We start from the raw sequence: 20,583 nt of genomic DNA, 5'->3' as shown, positions 1-20,583 counted from the left end.
ATGTAACAACTGGTGGAATCCCTGAGACCACTGCTGAATCATCTGTGTCATCATCCCAGCCAATAGAATCAGTCCCTGAGAGAGGAAAACCAACTAAGTACTAAATATGCTGAATATGGCTTCTGCTGCTGTTATCACAGGTAATCAATTGTACATCTGAGAGGTTCCGCATTTATTACCAATTCATCACACTAACGCCAGGGGAATTGGCAAATACTTTGCAGGGATTTATACAATGAAAAGTGCAAGTTAATTTGGTAGTATAACGATGTGCGCTGAGAGTCGGGAAGCAAGTTCAGGGAGTGTTTTAATAAATAAACGCAACTAAATACAAAACAAGAACCACAAACAACGCACAGACGTGACACTGGAACAGAAACAGCAACAATGACGACTGGGGAAGAAACCAAAGGGAGTGACATATAAAGGACAGGTAACCAAGGAGGTGATTGCACACCTGTACCATGACATACAGTGACCTTAGTGCCAAAAGCGATTCAGCCTATTCTTTGCCGAAGAAATAGGCTTTTAATATAAGGCAAATGAAGATGGATCGGCCTACATCTGCAGTGCAGCAGAAAGGCTGGTTCCGAAGAAAGAGTTTTCACCAGGACACTTGAACTCTCTTGCTCTCAGCCCAAAAAGCAATCTAGCCCTTTGCATGTCTGTGAATATTAACAAACCCTCAAACCAAGCCCTTAAATGTAATCTATTGTGCTACCCGGCATGTGGTACCTGCTGCACAGCCAATTTGACGGAGAGGACTGTTCTTCTGTGTGTTTGACTCCCCTCTACTCTTTTCAGAAATCCATCTACAGATACCAGGTAGGTAGAATATGACTCTGGCTTCTGCTGATATATATTACTCCTGCCAAGATTCAGTTCAAATTCATTCTGTACTGTATTCTTACATTCTGTGATGTTCATATCACTTCAATCTTAATTCTACTGTCTGTTGAAATGTACAAGTGAGTGCATCATTAACTGCATCATTTGTATCATTTCTGCTGAGCAACAGTCATGTCTCAACGGTTACAGGATAAGTCGCCCGAGGACTTGATGCCAGTAGGGCACTCAGAGCAAATTTGTAATCAACCTACCCTGCACTAATCTGGCCATGTGTAAGCTAATATAATACCATACTTCTCACCATCACTGTATGTATCAGCCCTGTGCTTCTCACTGCAGAGCCAGCACACCACAGAGTCAGCCCTTCCACCTTCACCCAACATGGAGACCAGTCCACATTCATCAAATGGAGCCATTTCACACTAATCTTTGGCAGGCATCTTTGTGAATGAATGGGACGGTGGGAGCAGGGTGAGAGCCCCTCCTCTCTCGCTCTCCTTCAGTCACAATACCAGGTTGACCCACATGAACCATCTGCCATTGCTGCGGCGCATCACACTGGCCCTTTGAGATCAGTGGCATATGCTGCTGTTCCTGCTGCTGGAAGCTTTTGACTATGGGTCGCATGCTGATCTTGATGATGATATACCCAGAGAGGGGTTGAGGGCCTGGGTTGGCAGCTCAGAAAGGAGCCCTGGCCCCACTTGTAGCTCTGGAGTGGCCTGGGGCCTCATTTATAACCGTTGCGTGAATTTTACACTAAATAAATGCATGCCCCATTTCTGAAAATAATACGTATTTATAAAAATATTGAGATTTAAAAACTTGGCGCACGCCACACATATACAAGTTCCTGTTATAAATCAGACCCTTAGTAAAACTGTGTTAAACTGAATGCGGTTGGATCATCACATAATTGGCATATATATTACTCTTACAGAATTTCCTCGTGGGTGAGGATATTGGACATTTAATCAAAGCCTTCTAGATGATAAATTGTTTAGAACTAGGACAGAAGAATTTATAACTGACTTTTTCAGACATTGCATAGGTATAGCAGATCTCCTTATTGTATGGGACACTTTTAAATGTGCCATGCAATTCAGTACTCATCTATAAAACAAAAGCAATTTAGATCAAAAGAGTCCATATTAACAAAAGAAATTGAAGGACTAACAGTAAGGTTAGATAGCAATAAAAAGTGTACCATAGAGGCACAGAATAAGTTAGACGAAAAACAAAAAGAAATGGAGGAACTTATTCAAGAAAGATTAAGTTAATATATTATAAAAATAAAGCAAACTGGATGGAATATGGTGAAAAATGCACCAAATTACTTTTCAATCTTCAATATAGAAATGTTACCAAAATAATATATTGAAACTTGTTACAAATGATGGGTTCACACATGATTCACCGAATGATATTTTGAAAAAGGAAGTAAAGTACTTTAAGATTATGTTTTCGTTTGTCTCCTCCATCTCCACTAACCGAAGCTAATCGTATGGATTTTCCCCCTAATAATAATGTAAAATTAACATCTATACAATAAGACTAATGTGAAGGCCAAATTACAGAGGAGGAACTTCTTGATGCAATTAAAGCCTTTAAAACCTCTCTGGGATAGCGGGACGCTTGCCAATAGCCAGGGAAAATGTAGAGCGCCAAATTCAAAAAAATTATATAAAATCAAACTTTCATTAAATCACACATATAAGATACCAAATTAAAGCTACACTCGTTGTGAATCCAGCCAACATGTCAGATTTCAAAAAGGCTTTTCGGCGAAAGCATAAGATGCTATTATCTGATGATAGCACAATGTCAACAAAGAGAGTGTAGCATATTTCAACCATGCCGGCGCTACTCAAAACGCAGATATAAAATATAAAACATGCATTACCTTTGACGAGATTCTTTTGTTGGCACTCCAATATGTCCCATAAACATCACAAATGGTCCTTTTGTTCGATTAATTCCGTCCATATATATCCAAATTGTCCATTTATTTGTCCGGTTGATCCAGAAAAAAACAGCTTCCAATTTGCGCAAAGTCACTACAAAATATCTAAAAACTTACCTCTAAACTTTGCCAAAACATTTCAAAGTACTTTTGTAATACAACTTAAGGTGTTTGTAAACGTTAATAATCGATCAAATTGAAGACGGGTCTATCTGTTTTCAATACAGGAGATCAACAAACAAACGCTACATTTCTTTGTCTTGCGCAACTCTCAAACAGTACACAAGACGTTACTCTACTTCCTGATGGCCTTCTTCTTCATTGCACAAATGAATAACCTCAACCTATTTCCCAAGACTGGTGACATCCAGTGGAAGCAGTAGGAACTGAAAATAGAGTGATTAGAAATCTGGCCTCCCAATGAAAACTTATTGAACAGACAGTGACTTTAAAAAAATTATGGTTAGTCCTCAGGGTTTTGCCTGCTACATAAGTTCTGTTATACTTACAGATATGATTCAAACAGTTTTAGAAACTTCAGAGTGTTTTCTATCCAAATCTACTAATAATATGCATATCTTATATTCTGGGGATGAGTAGAACGAAGTTGAAATTGGGCACGCTATTTTTCCCAAAGTGAAAACTCTGCCCCCTATCCTAGAGAAGTTTTAAGGTTGGGAAACCTGCAGGGCTGGATGGCATACCAGTGGAAGTATACCAAACTTTTTTGATATACTCAGAGGACCATTATTAGCATGTTTTAACCACTCCTATATAAATGGTAGATTATCGGACACGCAACAAGAAGGTCTGATATCATTATTACTGAAATAGGACCCAAGTGGTATATATAAAGATCCAGTCCATTTAAAAAATTGGAGGCCTCTTACACTTCAGTGTTGTGATGCAAAAATCCTAGCAAAATGTTTGGCGCATAGAATTAAAGTATTGTCAGATATTATTCATCCTAATCAGACAGGTTTTTTACATGGATGATACATTGGCGAGAATATAAGACAAGTACTGGAAACAATAGAATTCTATGAAATATCGGGGACACCAGGCCTAGTTTTCATAGCTGATTTTAAAAAGGCTTTTGATAAAGTACGACTGGAGTTTATATATAAATGCCTAGAATATTTCAATTTTGGGGAATCTCTTATAAAATGAGTTAAAGTTATGTATAGTAACCCTAGGTGTAAAATAGTCAATAATGGCTACATCTCAGAAGTTTTAAAACTATCTAGAGGAGTAAAACAAGGTTGTCCACTATCGGCATATCTATTTATTATTGCCATCAAAATGTTAAATGTTAAAATTAGATCGAACAATAATATTAAGGGATTAGAAATCCGTGGCTTAAAAACGAAGTTGTCATTGTACGCTGATGATTCATGTTTTCTTTTAAAACCACAATTAGAATCTCTCACTGGCCTTATAGAGGATCTGGATACTTTTGCTATCCTCTCTGGATTAAAACCAAATTATGATAAGTATACTACTTATCTATACTATATTACGTATTGGATCACAAAAAAATGCAAATTTTACATTACCATGTAATTTACCAATCAAATGGTCTGAAGGAGATGTGGACATACTCAGTATACAAATCCCAAAAGAAAGAAATGATCTCACTCCAATACATTTTTATAGAAAGTTAGCAAAAATAGATAAGATCTTGCTACCATGGAAATGAAAATACCTGTCTATTTGTGGAAAAATCACCCTGATGAACTCTTTAGTCATATCACAGTTGACCTATTTGCTTATGGTTTTGCCTACACCTAGTGACCTGCTTTTTAAATTTGAAATGTATATGAACAAAAAATATTGAATTTTACTTGGAATGGCAAGCCAGACAAAATTAAAAGGGCCTATTTATATAACGAATATGAATTCGGAGGGCAGAAATGATTAAATATTAAAGCATTAGACCTCTCACTAAAGGCATCAGTCATACAAAAGTTATAATTAAATCCAAACTGGTTCTCTAGTAAATTGGTAGGAATGTCTAATCCCATGTTCAAGAATGGCCTTTTTCCCTCTATTCAGATTGCTCACTTTCAGTTGTTTGAAAAGGAAATAATCCCCAAAATCTTTATTTTTTAAACAAGCCTTAGACAGTTGGTTGCAATTTCAGTTTAATCCACCTGAAAAGACAGAACAAATAATACAACAAATATTGTGGTTAAACTCAAATATACTAATTGATTAAAAAAACATATTTTTCGAAGACATTTAAAAAAAGTATAATTTTAATGAATGATATCATAATTGGACTGATGGAGTTATGTCACACATGCAGCTAACACAGACATATGGAAATGTCTGCTCTACCCAAAATTACAACCAACTAATTGCAGCATCACCACAAAAATGGAAGAGGCAAGTAGAAGGGGAAAAAAGTAAGGAACTTGTATGTCAGCCCTGCATTAAAGAACATAAATGGTTAAAGAAAAGTGTGATATACCAATTTCATTTATGTTTTTATTTAAGGACCAAAAAACAGACAGCTGTCCCATTTAAATTGCAAAATAGTTGGGAATTGGTTTATGAATTGATACGCAAAACAAAGGCGGATTATTTTGTATTTATTTTTTAATTACTATACAAAATTCTTGCAACCAATATAATGTTGTATAAATATGGGGGATACAATCTTCCCAGCTTTGCAGATTTTTCTGTGAGGAGGCAGAGTCATTAGATCATTTATTTTGGTATTGTCCATATGTAGCTCGTTTCTGGTCACAGGTCCAGGAATGGCTGAAGAATTGCAACATTTGCCTAGAACTAATGCTGCAGATAGCAATACTGGGTGATTTGAAAAGTCATAGTCAATCAATAATATAATAATTATTTTTAATTCACAATCTGTAGAAGCTATGAAAATAGAAAGGTTCAGTACTTTTGTGAAGCATCACAGCACAGTTGAAAAATATATGGCAAATAGAAATCCAAAATGGATGATGTTGAGAGATCGATGGGAGGGGTTGAATGGAGCTCAAGGGTGGGACTAATAACAAGATAACCAATTTAAAACATACAGGGTCTGTAAAATGTATATAGGTTCAGAAATGTTGTGAAATAGCACAGTTACAAATAGAAATCAAACTGGATGGACATCAGAAACAGAGGAAGGACTAAAAACAAACAAAATTTACCTATTGGAAAATAGATTGTGTCTGTAAAATGTGTATATGATGTATAAACTGAAGGTAGAAGCCTAAGTGTTATTGTTTATTAGTTTACTCCAATTGGGGGAAGGGTGGTAGGGTTTGCAGGGAATAATAAAGGTATATTCTAAAAACAATATGTATATCTATATAGGTATGTGTATGTATATACAGTGGGGAGAACAAGTATTTAATACACTGCCGATTTTGCCGGTTTTCCTACTTACAAAGCATGTAGAGGTCTGTAATTTCTATCATAGGTACACTTCAACTGTGAGAGACGGAATCTAAAACAAAAATCCAGAAAATCACATTGTATGATTTTTAAGTAATTAATTTGCATTTTATTGCATGACACAAGTATTTGATACATCAGAAAAGCAGAACTTAATATTTGGTACAGAAACCTTTGTTTGCAATTACAGAGATCATATGTTTCCTGTAGTTCTTGACCAGGTTTGCACACACTGCAATAGGGATTTTGGCCCACTCCTCCATACAGACCTTCTCCAGATCCTTCAGGTTTCGGGGCTGTCGCTGGGCAATACGGACTTTCAGCTCCCTCCAAAGATTTTCTATTGGGTTCAGGTCTGGAGACTGGCTAGGCCACTCCAGGACCTTGAGATGCTTCTTACGGAGCCACTCCTTAGTTGCCCTGGCTGTGTGTTTCGGGTCGTTGTCATGCTGGAAGATCCAGCCACAAACCATCTTCAATGCTCTTACTGAGGAAAGGAGGTTGTTGGCCAAGATCTCGCGATACATGGTCCCATCCATCCTCCCCTCAATACGGTCGCCCTGTCCCCTTTGCAGAAAAGCATCCCCAAAGAATGATGTTTCCACCTCCATGCTTCACGGTTGGGATGGTGTTCTTGGGGTTGTACTCATCCTTCTTCTTCCTCCAAACACGGCAAGTGGAGTTTAGACCAAAAAGCTCTATTTTTGTCTCATCAGACCACATGACCTTCTCCCATTCCTCCTCTGGATCATCCAGATGGTCATTGGCAAACTTCAGACGGGCCTGGACATGCGCTGGCTTGAGCAGGGGGACCTTGCGTGCGCTGCAGGATTTTAATCCATGACGGCGTAGTGTGTTACTAATGGTTTTCTTTGAGACTGTGGTCCCAGCTCTCTTCCGTTCATTGACCAGGTCCTGCTGTGTAGTTCTGGGCTGATCCCTCACCTTCCTCATGATCATTGATGCCCCACGAGGTGAGATCTTGCATGGAGCCCCAGACCGAGGGTGATTGACCGTCATCTTGAACTTCTTCCATTTTCTAATAATTGCGCCAACAGTTGTTGCCTTCTCACCAAGCTGCTTGCCTATTGTCCTGTAGCCCATCCCAGCCTTGTGCAGGTCTACAATTTTATCCCTGATGTCCTTACACAGCTCTCTGGTCTTGGCCATTGTGGAGAGGTTGGAGTCTGTTTGATTGAGTGTGTGGACAGGTGTCTTTTATACAGGTAACGACTTCAAACAGGTGCAGTTAATACAGGTAATGAGTGGAGAACAGGAGGGCTTCTTAAAGAAAAACTAACAGGTCTGTGAGAGCCGGAATTCTTACTGGTTGGTAGGTGATCAAATACTTATGTCATGCAATAAAATGCAAATTAATTACTTAAAAATCATACAATGTGATTTTCTGGATTTTTGTTTTAGATTCCGTCTCTCACAGTTGAAGTGTACCTATGATAAAAATTACAGACCTCTACATGCTTTGTAAGTAGGAAAACCTGCAAAATCGGCAGTGTATCAAATACTTGTTCTCCCCACTGTATGTGCATATGTATGTGTCGTGTCTTTGACTATGCCAGATTGATTGCTATGACATGCTATTCTATAAAATAATTTCTCCGGTATCAATATTACCTGATTGAACTAACCATGTAAATATTAATTAACTAGAGAGGGACACCACGAAAGAATATTTATAGAGCTGTTATCTTTCGAATAAACTCTTAAAGATTTTGTAATATTTTACTAAATAACAGTCACATTAATCGTCATTTTATTCAGTCTCATCTGAAAGTTGTAAGTCCTTGATTATCTGCAAGAATCCTGGCTAACAAGTTGAATCAGCAATACAAAATTGGGTTTAATTATTTATTTACTAAATACCTAACTAATCACACAGAAACACATATACACAATTAAATCATAACTTGATCACAAATTACGTCATACAGAAAAACGTCCCTGGCGGGCAGAATCGATATGACAGCTTGTTACACAAAGGAAAGGGGGGGGGGGAGTCCTAGTGAAAGCGCGGGAGACTTGAGCATAGGCGAGCTGTGCTATCGTAAATCTTATCTTATGCATTCTAAATTACCGCCATTTGAAGAGGAAAATGCAATGAATATTTACTCTGAGCTGCGCTTCAGTAGGTTGGTGGTAGATGGCCTGTGTCGCCAACCCGAGTCCTCTGTCCTTTGAAGAAGTCTCTGGTAGTCACGGGAACACGTTGTGGGTATTAGACGGGGTACTTGGACTGTCCTTCCGAACCTGCGTTTAGCTGTTGCTAACTCCAAGGCTAGGAGATATCACTTCTGTAGTGAATACGAGTTCAAAGTTCATACCATTCACAATCAAAGTCCATGCTGATGTTGGCTTCATCTATAGTGATTATCTGAACCATTCTGACCCTGGATCGTCATCCTAGAGTACCCGGAACAGGAAGTTACATTTTTGTCACTGGCTTTATATAGTGGAGGTAGAGGGGTGTGTCTGAAAAGTCTATTACCCAGGTCTCTTCACAGGGGCGGGCCCCTGGTTGAGCAGAAGCCAAATTTCTGAAAACACAGATCTCTCATTTGGAAGGTAAAATTACATTTCACCTCTTCACAAACAATGTCATATTCAAACATTTGAATTAAACAACAATTCCATGTGAATCCGATACCTCTGACGTTTAGACTTTTCACAGTAGCGTTTATGTCATTCTATCATTGATGAGAATGTGTCAGAGGGCAACCGAACTGACATAATATACCTTAAGTACCACCGCATATGTACAGTGGGTTGGATTACCAGAATATAGTTCATTTCCCCCAACTTCTGATGTTACCCAGAATCTCTATGTTAACCCATGGGTTTCCTTATGTCACATCAGTTATAGTGGGGAGAGAGAAAAAGGGGGAAAGAGGTATTTATGACTGTCGTAAACCTACCCCCAACCCAACGTCATGACATATGCATATGTGTGTGTATGTATATGGATATATATATTTGCCAAAAAAAAGTATGGGGGATTGAAAAATGATGCAGACTATTACAATGATGGAAACAATAATCCTTTCGCAATATTAAGCTGATCCACCACTAAATAAACATTTATTTTTAAAAATGTGTTAAACTGTGCACTCGTGAATGAGCATTATAACTCCACCTGGAAAACACCCACCATTCACCTTTTATGGTGACAAGAATGCTGTATAATTTGGAGCTATTAGAATGAATGCCCCTTTTATCTAATGTTTTTGGAGGTGTTGGCAGAATCTTTTAATCTTTTGCACTAACTTATTCTGTATTATGCAAAGGACTGTGACAGTTTCTGAAAGAAAATACAATTGTTGTGGACTTGTCAGAAGAACGTTTTGAATTCAACATTGTTTTGCATCAACTTTCTCCCCCAACCTGAATATGCTGGACGGAATTCTGAAACACTGACTAGGCTAGTGTATTTTTATTTTTTACAGTAATTACAGTAGTAGCATACATGTATACTTCAATGTAAAAGATCAACTGTCTGTTCACCTGTTAAATTTGACTGTGCATTATAAACCACGCTGTCTATGGGATTGCATACAGCAAAACTTGAAATACATAGCCTTTTTACAAGGCTACTAGGCCCAAATGAGAGATGTGCATGGTAATTCGTTGTATGGCTACTTCGGTAATATGAACCCATCACGGCCAGAAAAGGTGAGGAATTTATTCTGCAATGGTTATGAAAATAAAATAAATAGGAAATACATTCCTATGTCTAAGTAGTTTAGATTCCAAAAATATACACACATAGATTTTCTCTCTACTCACTAATGGCAAATGGCTGCAACTTGTTATTATGTTTTCCTTTTTTAATGTTTTATGAATAAGTGTCTCATCCTATGCCTCATTCGCACAAAATACTTACTTGCCTGCCTGCAATACAATTCTTAAACCACAAGAAAAATGTGCATACGCATGGTCTAAAGTCTGCATGGAGGCAAGGACATTCTCCCAGCAAGTTTAGTTTTTATAAATTCCAACGCATGTTTTGTGGTATATTTTGTACATGCGCAACGTTTAGAAATGACGCTCCTGGACTCCACTGAGTCTTGGTCTGTGGGGTCAATCCACCATATAGGTCACTAAGAGGGCATCACTCTCACAGATTCACCTTAATGCAGCTTCACATCTCTACCAAAAGACCATACATAATCCGGTTCCACTCACAAACTGCTAAATAGCCTGTAACAACCAGACTGTAAGTGTGTAGTACAATTTGACCAACGACAGGCTGGGATCTGCCTTTCTATGGTCTAAGGTTTGAAAGTCACAACCCTGTGATGATGATTTTCAGAAGCTGAACGTCATAACATGACAAAAGCATACGACAGGTTAATCAGAAGAGTTAAATAAGGTGATGGGAGAGGAAAGCAGCAGGCCACATCACCGTAGTCTCTAGCATGTTCTGGGCAAGAAGGTAGCTCCATCCAGGAGTCTATTAATAAATCCAGAGCTCACCACTGCTCTGAATCTGCTAGTACTGCATGTGCCCCCTGTAGTCCGCAAGAACATCCACCTCCTACATAATCGCCCACGTCTGCTGATAGAAAGCCATGTGCAGCAGCTAGATACAATGCAAAACCTACCACATGCACTCCAAGACTCTATCTTTTCCATTTCACTGATATACAGAGCACAACAAAGCCAAGCACTCTTTAAGGGCTCCATTTAGTGTCAATCAACCTGATTTCAGAAACCTAAAAACCTAAAAACCATAATGTATATCAACATTACCAAAGTCTTCCCAGTGCTGATGGTAAACAATGTTATAGCATGTGATTGATAACTAAATCACACATAAAGAAACGTGTTGATGAAGACCCACATTTGATCATGTGGACCAATAATAGTCTGTTTGTGTTCATACTTGGTATTGGGATAGGAAATGTGTTCTGTCAGGTTTAAAACAACGTTTAGTCATTGTCTGGAATGTCAGTCTGGTTTAGTAGAACTGTGAAGATAATCTTATAAGGACATCTAAGAAAAAAAAACGAGGTAGTTTGAGGAAAAATGTTCAACTTTAGATAATCAGTCCCTGTGTATATGCCAAATATTGACCATGACATAAGACCCTACATTTAGAGAAAGCACTTTATTAATCTTTGGAGAGCTTGCTTTTAAATCTATTAAGACAGGGTTGAAAAAATATTAATGGTTAAGGAGTGGCGCAGCAGTCTAAGGCACTGCATCTCAGTGCAAGAGGTGTCACTACAGTCCCTGGTTCGAATCCAGGCTGTATCACATCCGGCCGTGATTGGGAGTCCCATAGGGCGGCGCACAAATGGCCCAGCATCGTCCGGGTTTGGCCAGGGTAGGCCGTCATTGTAAATAAGAATTTGTTCTTGAACGACTTGCCTAGTTATATAAAGGTTACATTTAAAAAATAAGTGTAGGGATAACAACGTACACTCATATTTCAATGACTGTAATGAATGACAATGTGCAATACCAACCTAGCTCTCCGTCATTCCTCTAATGCTACAGACATGAGTCACAGAGTAAACAAGAAACCATGACGTGGCTGCATATTTCTTTGTTTTCCACAAATGATTCCAATGGAGGGAAACATGAGCCCACAGTGAAACTCTGGTGACGAGTAGGCCTTGGAATGCCTGTGGTTTGGAAATCTGGAATTCCAATCTAAAGAGTTCAATGAACATGCCATATCTCCAGCTTCACTGGTACCTCTGCCTTCTCTTATTAGTGTGATGGCGCTACAGGGATAGAAGGCTTGTCGGGAAATATAATTCCAACCCAGAAAATCATTCCTTTCCCTTTCATCAAAACAAATAGCTATTTAGCCAGGGACTGAACCATAAAAGCCTGACTTCTGAAATCCCTTAGAGATGCAACTTGATATCCCATGACTTCCACATCACTGTGTGCTCTATCATGGGATGATAGAGTGTCATATGGACATGTTCTCCTGAGATGCCCACAGTGATGCCAGTGCTGCCAGCTCCTGCATTCTGTGGCCTGGGTGTGTGGCGTGGGACTAGGACCCATCTGTCCCCCCTTGCGTCCCACAGAGCCCTGCGCCGGGCCAGGTCCAAGTCGGGCCTTGGATGGTGTGGAATGGCGGTCGGATGCTCTAATGAAGCTTGTCGTGTTTGTCTACTTTCTCTGCCGAGATGAGAGCGCCGCGCTGCCGCGCGCAAATGGCCTGTGAGTCACGCTTCCTGAGAGGACAGGCAGAACGAGAGGGGGTGTGTCCTGTACACACTCAGCCTGCAGCGCAGTGATAGGGCCATGTCCAGCCAGGACAAACAGGGCCCATGGGTATAGACAACACAGCCACCAGCGCCTGACATTTCAGGAACAATATGACGCTTACAAAACGCTTTGTTTTGAGCCAAAAGTGCACGTTGAAGGGAGGAATCTTTTTATAGCAAAGAGAAATTATGTCACTGAGACAAATAGTGTAGGCTCACAGGCATATCAGTTAATACCTTGACAATGTAAGGATGATACTGAAGTATTTACAGACACATATCCTCATAGGATCCCTCACCATCGGTATGATGAATTTGAATTTGAGTGATTCAGTATCATGTCAGGTACCATTATGATGAGCTGTTACTAGCATGATAGAGAATGAAGGCAAACATTTTCTCTGTCAAGGTAGATTATGGATAGTGCTTAGTTCTGTGTCAGTTATGCTAATAGTACAATTATCAAACACACAGGGGAGATGTTTTCAGGTACAATCTCTGTGTCCACCTACCCCTCTCTGTTGTCCTCTTCGTCCAGGTTGGAGATGAGCTGGGATCCGGCCAGGGAGATGTCCAGCGCGGCCAGAGGCAGGTCTCTGTATGCAAAGCTGACCACCTGGACCGGAGCGTGACACTGGTTGTCCTCCTCCACCTGCTGGGAGATCACCTCCAGCTCTGAGGCTCTGGCCTGGGCCTGGGGAGGGGCCCTGGAGGACACAATGTACGGAACACCATGGACACTCTGTAAGTAGCACTCATATATGCAAGTAAACAAATGAATATTTTCTCACAATCTCATCGTAACAGAACTTCAGAGTATTTCTCCTATTCAGTTAATTTTCAACACTAAAACCCAGGTGTGGGTAGGACCCCATCCTCTCTCCAGCTCAGCCAGTAAAGATGAGAACAGGAATCCCAACCTGCTTGGCACTCTGCACAGAGTAGCCAATGTGAAGACATCAATAACCCCAGAGCTTAGCAAGGGAGGAGGCCATTGATTACAAGCCAGAGAGAACAAAATACATTGTGCTGGAGAGCCTGTAGATAGTTGGGGACTAACAGCCTGGTGATATGTGGAGGTAAATAGTGTACACAGGGAGGGAGAGAGGGAGAGAGAGACCTATGAAATGTTAATGTACTGTAGTCAGCCCTGGAGAGGAAAACATCCCCTGCTCTTCACTGACTTATGACTAATTCATACTTAACATACCTGCTTACTTCAAAGGTTGCTTTCTTATCTGCATAGGTACCCACAATCATTTCAGACACAGTGTCTGACAGGGTGGTGTAATAGTACTCTTATAAATCCTTACTACGTCTATGCATTTCAGTGTACTGATATGATGCTGTAACTAACAATTGGCTACTGGGATGTGTTTGCCTCAGGGAAGAATGCCCCCACATACCTCACATGCTTAACATTGAGAGCCAGTGCATTCCAACATTATCTGTACCCTTGGCACCTCTCCTTACTAGACGCAAAACAAAGATGCTATCAGTCATGACAGACACAAACTGTTCACTGCATCAAAATCACATTTCCAAACAATCACTGGCGAGACTAGGTTCCATTATGTGCAGGGGCCGCTTCAGTGGCTTGTTGCCATCCTGGGGCGTGGGTGGCTTGGTGCACTTTGGTATACTGCTCCATTCCACCAAACCTGGTCTCAGAGCATTTTGTATTATTCTGAATGTAAATCTGAGACACTCCATTTGGTATGATATGTTATGTTTCGTATGGTATGTATTCATTTGTGAATGTCCATCATGCATTTGTATGATATGTTACCAATTACAATTCGTATGATATGTAAGAAATTTGCTACATGTACAACATGTACACATTTTTCACAATGTACAATTTGTCACGAATTTGATAAATGTATGATATGTTATGAATTACAATTTGTGGTGGCTAACGTTTGCTAACACTAGCTAGGCTAGGGGTTAAGATTAGGGTGAGAGGCAGGGTTAAGATTAGGAGTTAGGTTAAAAGGTTAAGGTTAGGGTTGGGGTTAGGGGGAGGGATAGCTAAAAGGGTTAAGGTTAGGGGAAGGGTTAGTTATCATGCTAAATAGTTACAAAGTAGCTAAAAAGTAGTAAGTAGTTAAAAAGTTGCTAATTAGCTCAAATGCTAAAGTTGTCCGTGATGACATTCGAACTCGTAACCTTTGGATTGCTAGACGTTCACGTTATACGCCTACCCATTCACCCCGACAAACCACCCTCCATTTGTTTTTTGCCTTAAATAACATTCTGTCTATATATAACCATACCAAATGCAACATATCATACTATTTTGAGTGTCCCGGATTTACTTTTACTATGTTACGTCTACTCTATGAGTCCAGGCTGTTCCACCTGGCAGGCAAGGCAAGGGCACCCAGCACACCAAAGGCTAGAAATCTTTTCAAAGATATGCAATATTAGCAAATGCAACAAGGAAGCTTAAACATAGATCTCCCTGAGCATTGAGTGTCCTACCTCCCATAGTTACACCATGTGAATAACACTGTACTAGTTTAAAGAACATGGTGCAATGCATATGCATATGCTCTAATGTAAGAAGTATCTCACGACAAATATAATGTAGGTAATATAGGAAAAAATATATATATAAGGAAGACCATTTCTTTCTGGAATGTAATCATTGCCAAGAATTGACTCCCCTAGAATAAAAGGCATCCATGGCTCTGCCTCCAGTGTGTTTACACCACTGGGCCATAAATCACCACATGACAATCAATAGAAATATCAAAATAAAATACCCGGCTGAGACTTGAACCTTTCAAGTCCAACTCATTGAGTCTGAAGGAGGACATTTTAATGCAGCTTGTCAAAAAAGTAGAGTAAAAGCTTTTGAAATTATGGTTCAGAGTATGGATTCAGAGTATTGATGACGAACTTCACCCATGCGTTGGCTAATTCAATGATTAATAAAGTTGATTACAATTGTCAGAATCTGGAGGTCTGAAAGCAAATGACAGATAGAAGAAAGGCTTTATATACTATACTGACTTACAGTATAACCATGAAAGGCCTCATATACTATACTGACTTACAGTATAACCATGAAAGGCCTCATATACTATACTGACTTACAGTATAATCATGAAAGGCTTTATATACTATACTGACTTACAGTATAATCATGAAAGGCTTTATATACTATACTGACTTACAGTATAACAATGAAAGGCCTCATATACTATACTGACTTACAGTATAACCATGAAAGGCCTCATATACTATACAGACTTACAGTATAACAATGAAAGGACTGGCCTGATAATGTTGATAAAATATGTAAAAGGACATACACGGAGTGTACAAAACTTTAGACTGACCAGGTGAATCCAGGTGAAAGCTATGATCCCTTATTGATGTCACCTGTTAAATCCACTTCAATCAGTGTAGATAAAAGGGAGGAGACAGGTTAAAGAATGATTTTTAAGCCTTGAGACAGTTGAGACATTGATTGTGTACTGTATGTGTGCCATTCAGAGGGTAGATGGGTAAGACAAAAGATATAAGTGCCTTTGAACGAGGTATGGTAGTAGTGTGTTTTGAGTGTTTTGAGTTTGACACACTCACAGTTTGAGTGTGTCAAAAAGTGCAATTCTACTGGGTTTTTCACACTCAACAGTTTCCCATATGTATCAAGAATGGTCCACCACCAAAAGAACAACCAGCTAATTTGACACAACTGTGGGAAGCATTGGAGTCAACATGGGCCAGCATCCCAGTGGAACGCTTTCGACAACTTGTAGAGTCCACGCCCCGACGAATTGAGGCTGTTCTGAGGGCAAAAGGGGATGCAACTCAATATTAGGAAGGTGTTCCTAATGTTTTGTAGACTCCAAGTATATTACAAGATAGTACACCAAAGACAAGATTACTGTAAACTATTAGGGGAAAAAATAGTACTCTCAATTTCTTGTTCTCTATATACAGTTGATGTTGAAAGTTTACATACACCTTAGCCAAATACATTTAAACTCAGTTTTGCACAATTCCTGACATTTAATCCTAGTAAAAATTCCCTGTCTTAGGTCAGTTAGGATCACCACTTTATTTTAAGAATGTGAAATGCCAGAATAATAGTAGAGAGAATGATTTATTTCAGCTTTTATTTCTTTCATCACATTCCCAGTGGGGAATTTTACATACACTCAAATAGTATTTGGGAGCATTGCCTTTAAATTGTTTAATTTGGGTCAAATGTTTCGGGTAGCCTTCCACAATAAGTTCCACAATAAGTTGGGTGAATTTTTGCCCGTTCCTCTTGACAGAGCTGGTGTAACTGAGTCAGGTGTGTAGGCCTACTTGCTCGCACACTCTTTTTCAGTTCTGCCCAAACATTTTATTTTGTATTGAGGTCTTTGTGGGCTTTGTGATGGCCACTCCAATACCTTGACCTTGTTGTCCTTAAGCCATTTTGCCACAACTTTGGAAGTATGCTTGGGGTCATTGTCCATTTGGAAGACCCATTTGCGACCAAGCTTTAACTTCCTGACTGATGTCTTGAGATGTTGCTTCAATATATCCACATAATTTTCCTTCCTCATGTGGCCATCTATTTTGTGAAGTGCACCAGTCCCTCCTGCAACAAAACACCCCCACAACATGATGCTGCCACCCCTGTGCTTCACAGTTGGGATGATGTTCTTCGGCTTGCAAGCCTCCCCCTTTTTCCTCCAAACATAACAATGGTCATTATGGCCAAACAGTTCAATTTTTGTTTCATCAGACCAGAGGACATTTCTCCAAAAAGTACGATCTTCGTCCCCATGTGCAGTTGCAAACCGTAGTCTGGCTTTTTGATGGCGGTTTTGGAGCACTGGCTTCTTCCTTGCTGAGCGGCCTTTCAGGTTATGTCGATATAGGACTCGTTTTACTGTGGATAGAGATACCTTTGCACCTGTTTCCTCCAGCATCTTCACAAGGTCCTTTGCTGTTGTTCTGGGATTGATTTGCACTTTTCTCACCAAAGTACGTTCATCTCTAGGAGACAGAACGCGTCTCCTTCCTGAGCGGTATGACGGCTGCGTGGTCCCATGGTGTTAATACTTGAATACTATTGTTTGTACAAATGAACATGGTACCTTCAGGCGTTTGGAAATTGCTCCCAAAGATGAACCAGACTTGTGGAGATCTACAATTATTTTTCTGAGGTCTTGGCTGATTTCTTTTGATTTTCCCAAGATGTTAAGCAAAGAGGCACTGAGTTTGAAGGTAGGCCTTGAAATACATCCACAGGTACACCTCCAATTGACTCAAATTATGTCAATTAGCCTAACAGAAGCTTCTAAAGCCATGACATCATTTTCTGGAATTTTCCAAGCTGTTTAAAGGCACAGTCAACTTAGTGTGTGTAAACTTCTGACCCACTGGAATTGTGATGCAGTGAATTATAAGTGAAATTATCTGTCTGTTGGAAAAATTCCTTGTGTAATGCACAAAGTAGATGTCCTAAACGTCTTGACAAAACTATTTTTTGTAAACAAGAAATTTGTGGAGTTGTTGAAAAACGAGTTTTAATGACTCCAACCTAAGTGTATGTAAACTTCCGACTTCAACTGTAGGACCTTTTTCTTGGGAACAGATAGTTGGGTTAGTAGACAGCAGTGTGCTGTAGGAGAGGTGCTCAAAGTACAAACATCCTCGTCCTCTCATATACTGCTGACCTCAACAGAATATACAACTGAATTAAATCTAGCACTGAATACAGTATTACATGCACATTAAAATGTGGTTTTGTAGAGGTTGTTCAATTTCCTGTAGAAATACACACTCTGACATTCAACAAGATAGAGCTATTTATTTGAAAGCATTAAAGAAATGCAGACTAATGCAACCTTGTGTAACAAGGGGTAAATAAAAACTGCAATCCCAATTGAAACGTAAAAAAAAATAACTCCCATTTGCTCATACAGTGTTCTCATTATTTCCAGTGCTCTCTCTGTAAAATAAAGCCATCCATGTCTGTCATAGAATTACAAAGTGCTGCTTCAGCAAAGCCTCATGTTATGTAGAGGGCATCCGTATCATTGTCATTTTGAGTGCTTACCACCACACTGTTCCTGGCCCGCTGTCTAGGACTCTGTCACACTGTCTCACCCAATAAGCATGTAAGCCTGGTTGGCTGTTCCTCAATGGAAAGCAATTCAGTGCTCTGATACCATCAGGAAAGCCGCAACAACGTGCCAAACTTAAGCCACATTTCCAGCCACCGCCCCTGACTCCATTGATGATGGCCATTGATACACCAGCACATTTGTAAAATCAGATCTTTTAGGTAATAAGATAATGAAAATCAATATGCGCGTCTTCGCTTTACAAAGTGTGCATGTGTTGGGGGCACTTTCCCCATCTTCATCCTGAATACTGTGAGCGTCAACTTGAGAAGACAGGACTTTGTGCCATAGAATGAGCTTGCTTTCATTATAAGGGTTAATATACGATACAGCTAATTCCTCCTGCTCCTGTACCATCCCAGCTATGGGCCACTCTATCAGCAGACAGAGAAGATGTGTGTATAGAGAGATGAGAAGATGTGTGTGTACATGGACGTGATGTCAGGCTCAGCAGAAACCTCTGCAACAACATTTGCCAGACCTCCAGCACCAGCTGCTACATAGAGCAGTCAAGCAACAAGCTATAAAAATTACAGCCAATAGTGAGCTATTATATTATTGATGATCATAGACAAATCTAATTTACTGCAATAGGCTTTATAACATACTATTCAATGGATAATACACAGCAAAGAATACTATAATGTGTAACTCAACGTTCTCGTAAACCAATGTTTTGAGGATCTGTGTGGATTCGAAGGGAATGGAACTCACTGAGCTATTAAACCACAATTAACTGGCTTTAAATCAGAGTATTGACATTGGCACTGGTTTCTGACTAATGCTGTTGGTTGTAGTAGCCTTGTTGTCTCAGTAAATACCCCATGGGACCTACGGTTTGAAGTGCTGGATACATCTGCCCGCAAAACATGCAAAATATTATGTAATGTCATGTAACATGTAACATCATCTGTAGGAGAAACATCCCATTTGTGAGCTCATTTTTTAAACATCCCATTTGTGAGCTAAATGTGGAAATGGTGACCTGCTAATTAGCACATCTTGTTGTAATGAGACAGGATCAAGACATTGTATGACAGAGAGACTAACTGCACTATGACAGGGGCTCACATGACCACAGAAGTTAGTTACAGTAAATGTTAGCTGGCCTGTTTTAAACACATATGACTCCGCAGGGTGTGTAGTGTACTATATTTGTGTGCTGAATGGAACAAAATGTACAAATAACTCTGAATAGGGCCTGGAGAAAGAAAACAGCCTTACTACATATAAAGCACACACCAACCACTACTGTTACAGAGTACTTGTCATCAAACTAGCATGGATCATCTGCAATGAGAAGAGCTTACAGCTAGTTTATTCAATATGATTTAATACAGAAAATTATATTATTGGATGACACTCGGAAAGGTAATACAGATCATTCTTCTTTTTGTCAGTAAATGTTCCTCACTGGTTTGCGTCAATCAATATAAAAACTGCCTTTGAATACAATTGGAAAAGAAAATGAATAAATAAAAGCGTCCATAACTTTAACATGTTCAATGCTATACTGAATGTGAAATATATTATAAATCTGTTCACTCACGGGGGGTTATATCTTGAGTCGTAACTACACTACATGACCAAAAGTATGTGGACACCTGCTCATTGTGCATCTCATTCCAAAATCATGGGAATTAATATGGAGTTGGACCCCCTTTGCTGCTATAACAGCCTCCACTCTTCTGGGAAGGCTTTCCACTGGATGTTGGAACATTGCTGCAGGGACTTGCTTCCATTCAGCCTCAAGAGCATTAGTGAGGTCGGGCACTGATGTTGGGCGATTAGGCCTGGCTTGCAATTCATCCCAAAGGTGTTCGATGGGGTCAGGGCTCTGTGCAGGCCAGTCAAGTTCTTCCACACCGATCCATTTCTGTATGGACCTCGCTTTGTGCACGGGGCCATTGTCATGCTGAAACAGGAAAGGGCTTCCCCAAACTGTTGCCACAAAGTTGGAAGCACAAAATCGTCTAGAATG

At 39.7% G+C, this 20,583-nt stretch overlaps 1 protein-coding gene across 1 annotated transcript in view; it reads right to left on the bottom strand.

The window, feature by feature from the left end:
• LOC120065843 (transmembrane protein 266-like) overlaps positions 1-13,725 on the bottom strand; it is a 40,086-nt gene extending 26,361 nt beyond the window's left edge. Inside the window, exons 1-2 of the mRNA XM_039016891.1 lie at positions 13,676-13,725; positions 12,978-13,172 (exon numbers count right to left, since the gene is read on the bottom strand). Of these exons, the coding sequence (XP_038872819.1) occupies positions 12,978-13,172; positions 13,676-13,725 (245 nt within the window). The remainder of the gene's footprint in view (positions 1-12,977; positions 13,173-13,675) is intronic.
• Positions 13,726-20,583: the final 6,858 nt, after the last annotated feature.

The sequence above is a fragment of the Salvelinus namaycush genome, chromosome 21 (genome assembly GCF_016432855.1).
Source record: "Salvelinus namaycush isolate Seneca chromosome 21, SaNama_1.0, whole genome shotgun sequence".
NCBI classification, from domain to species: domain Eukaryota; kingdom Metazoa; phylum Chordata; class Actinopteri; order Salmoniformes; family Salmonidae; genus Salvelinus; species Salvelinus namaycush.
Note: the sequence above shows the minus strand (reverse complement) of the source record. Positions and strands in the feature narration are given on the sequence as shown.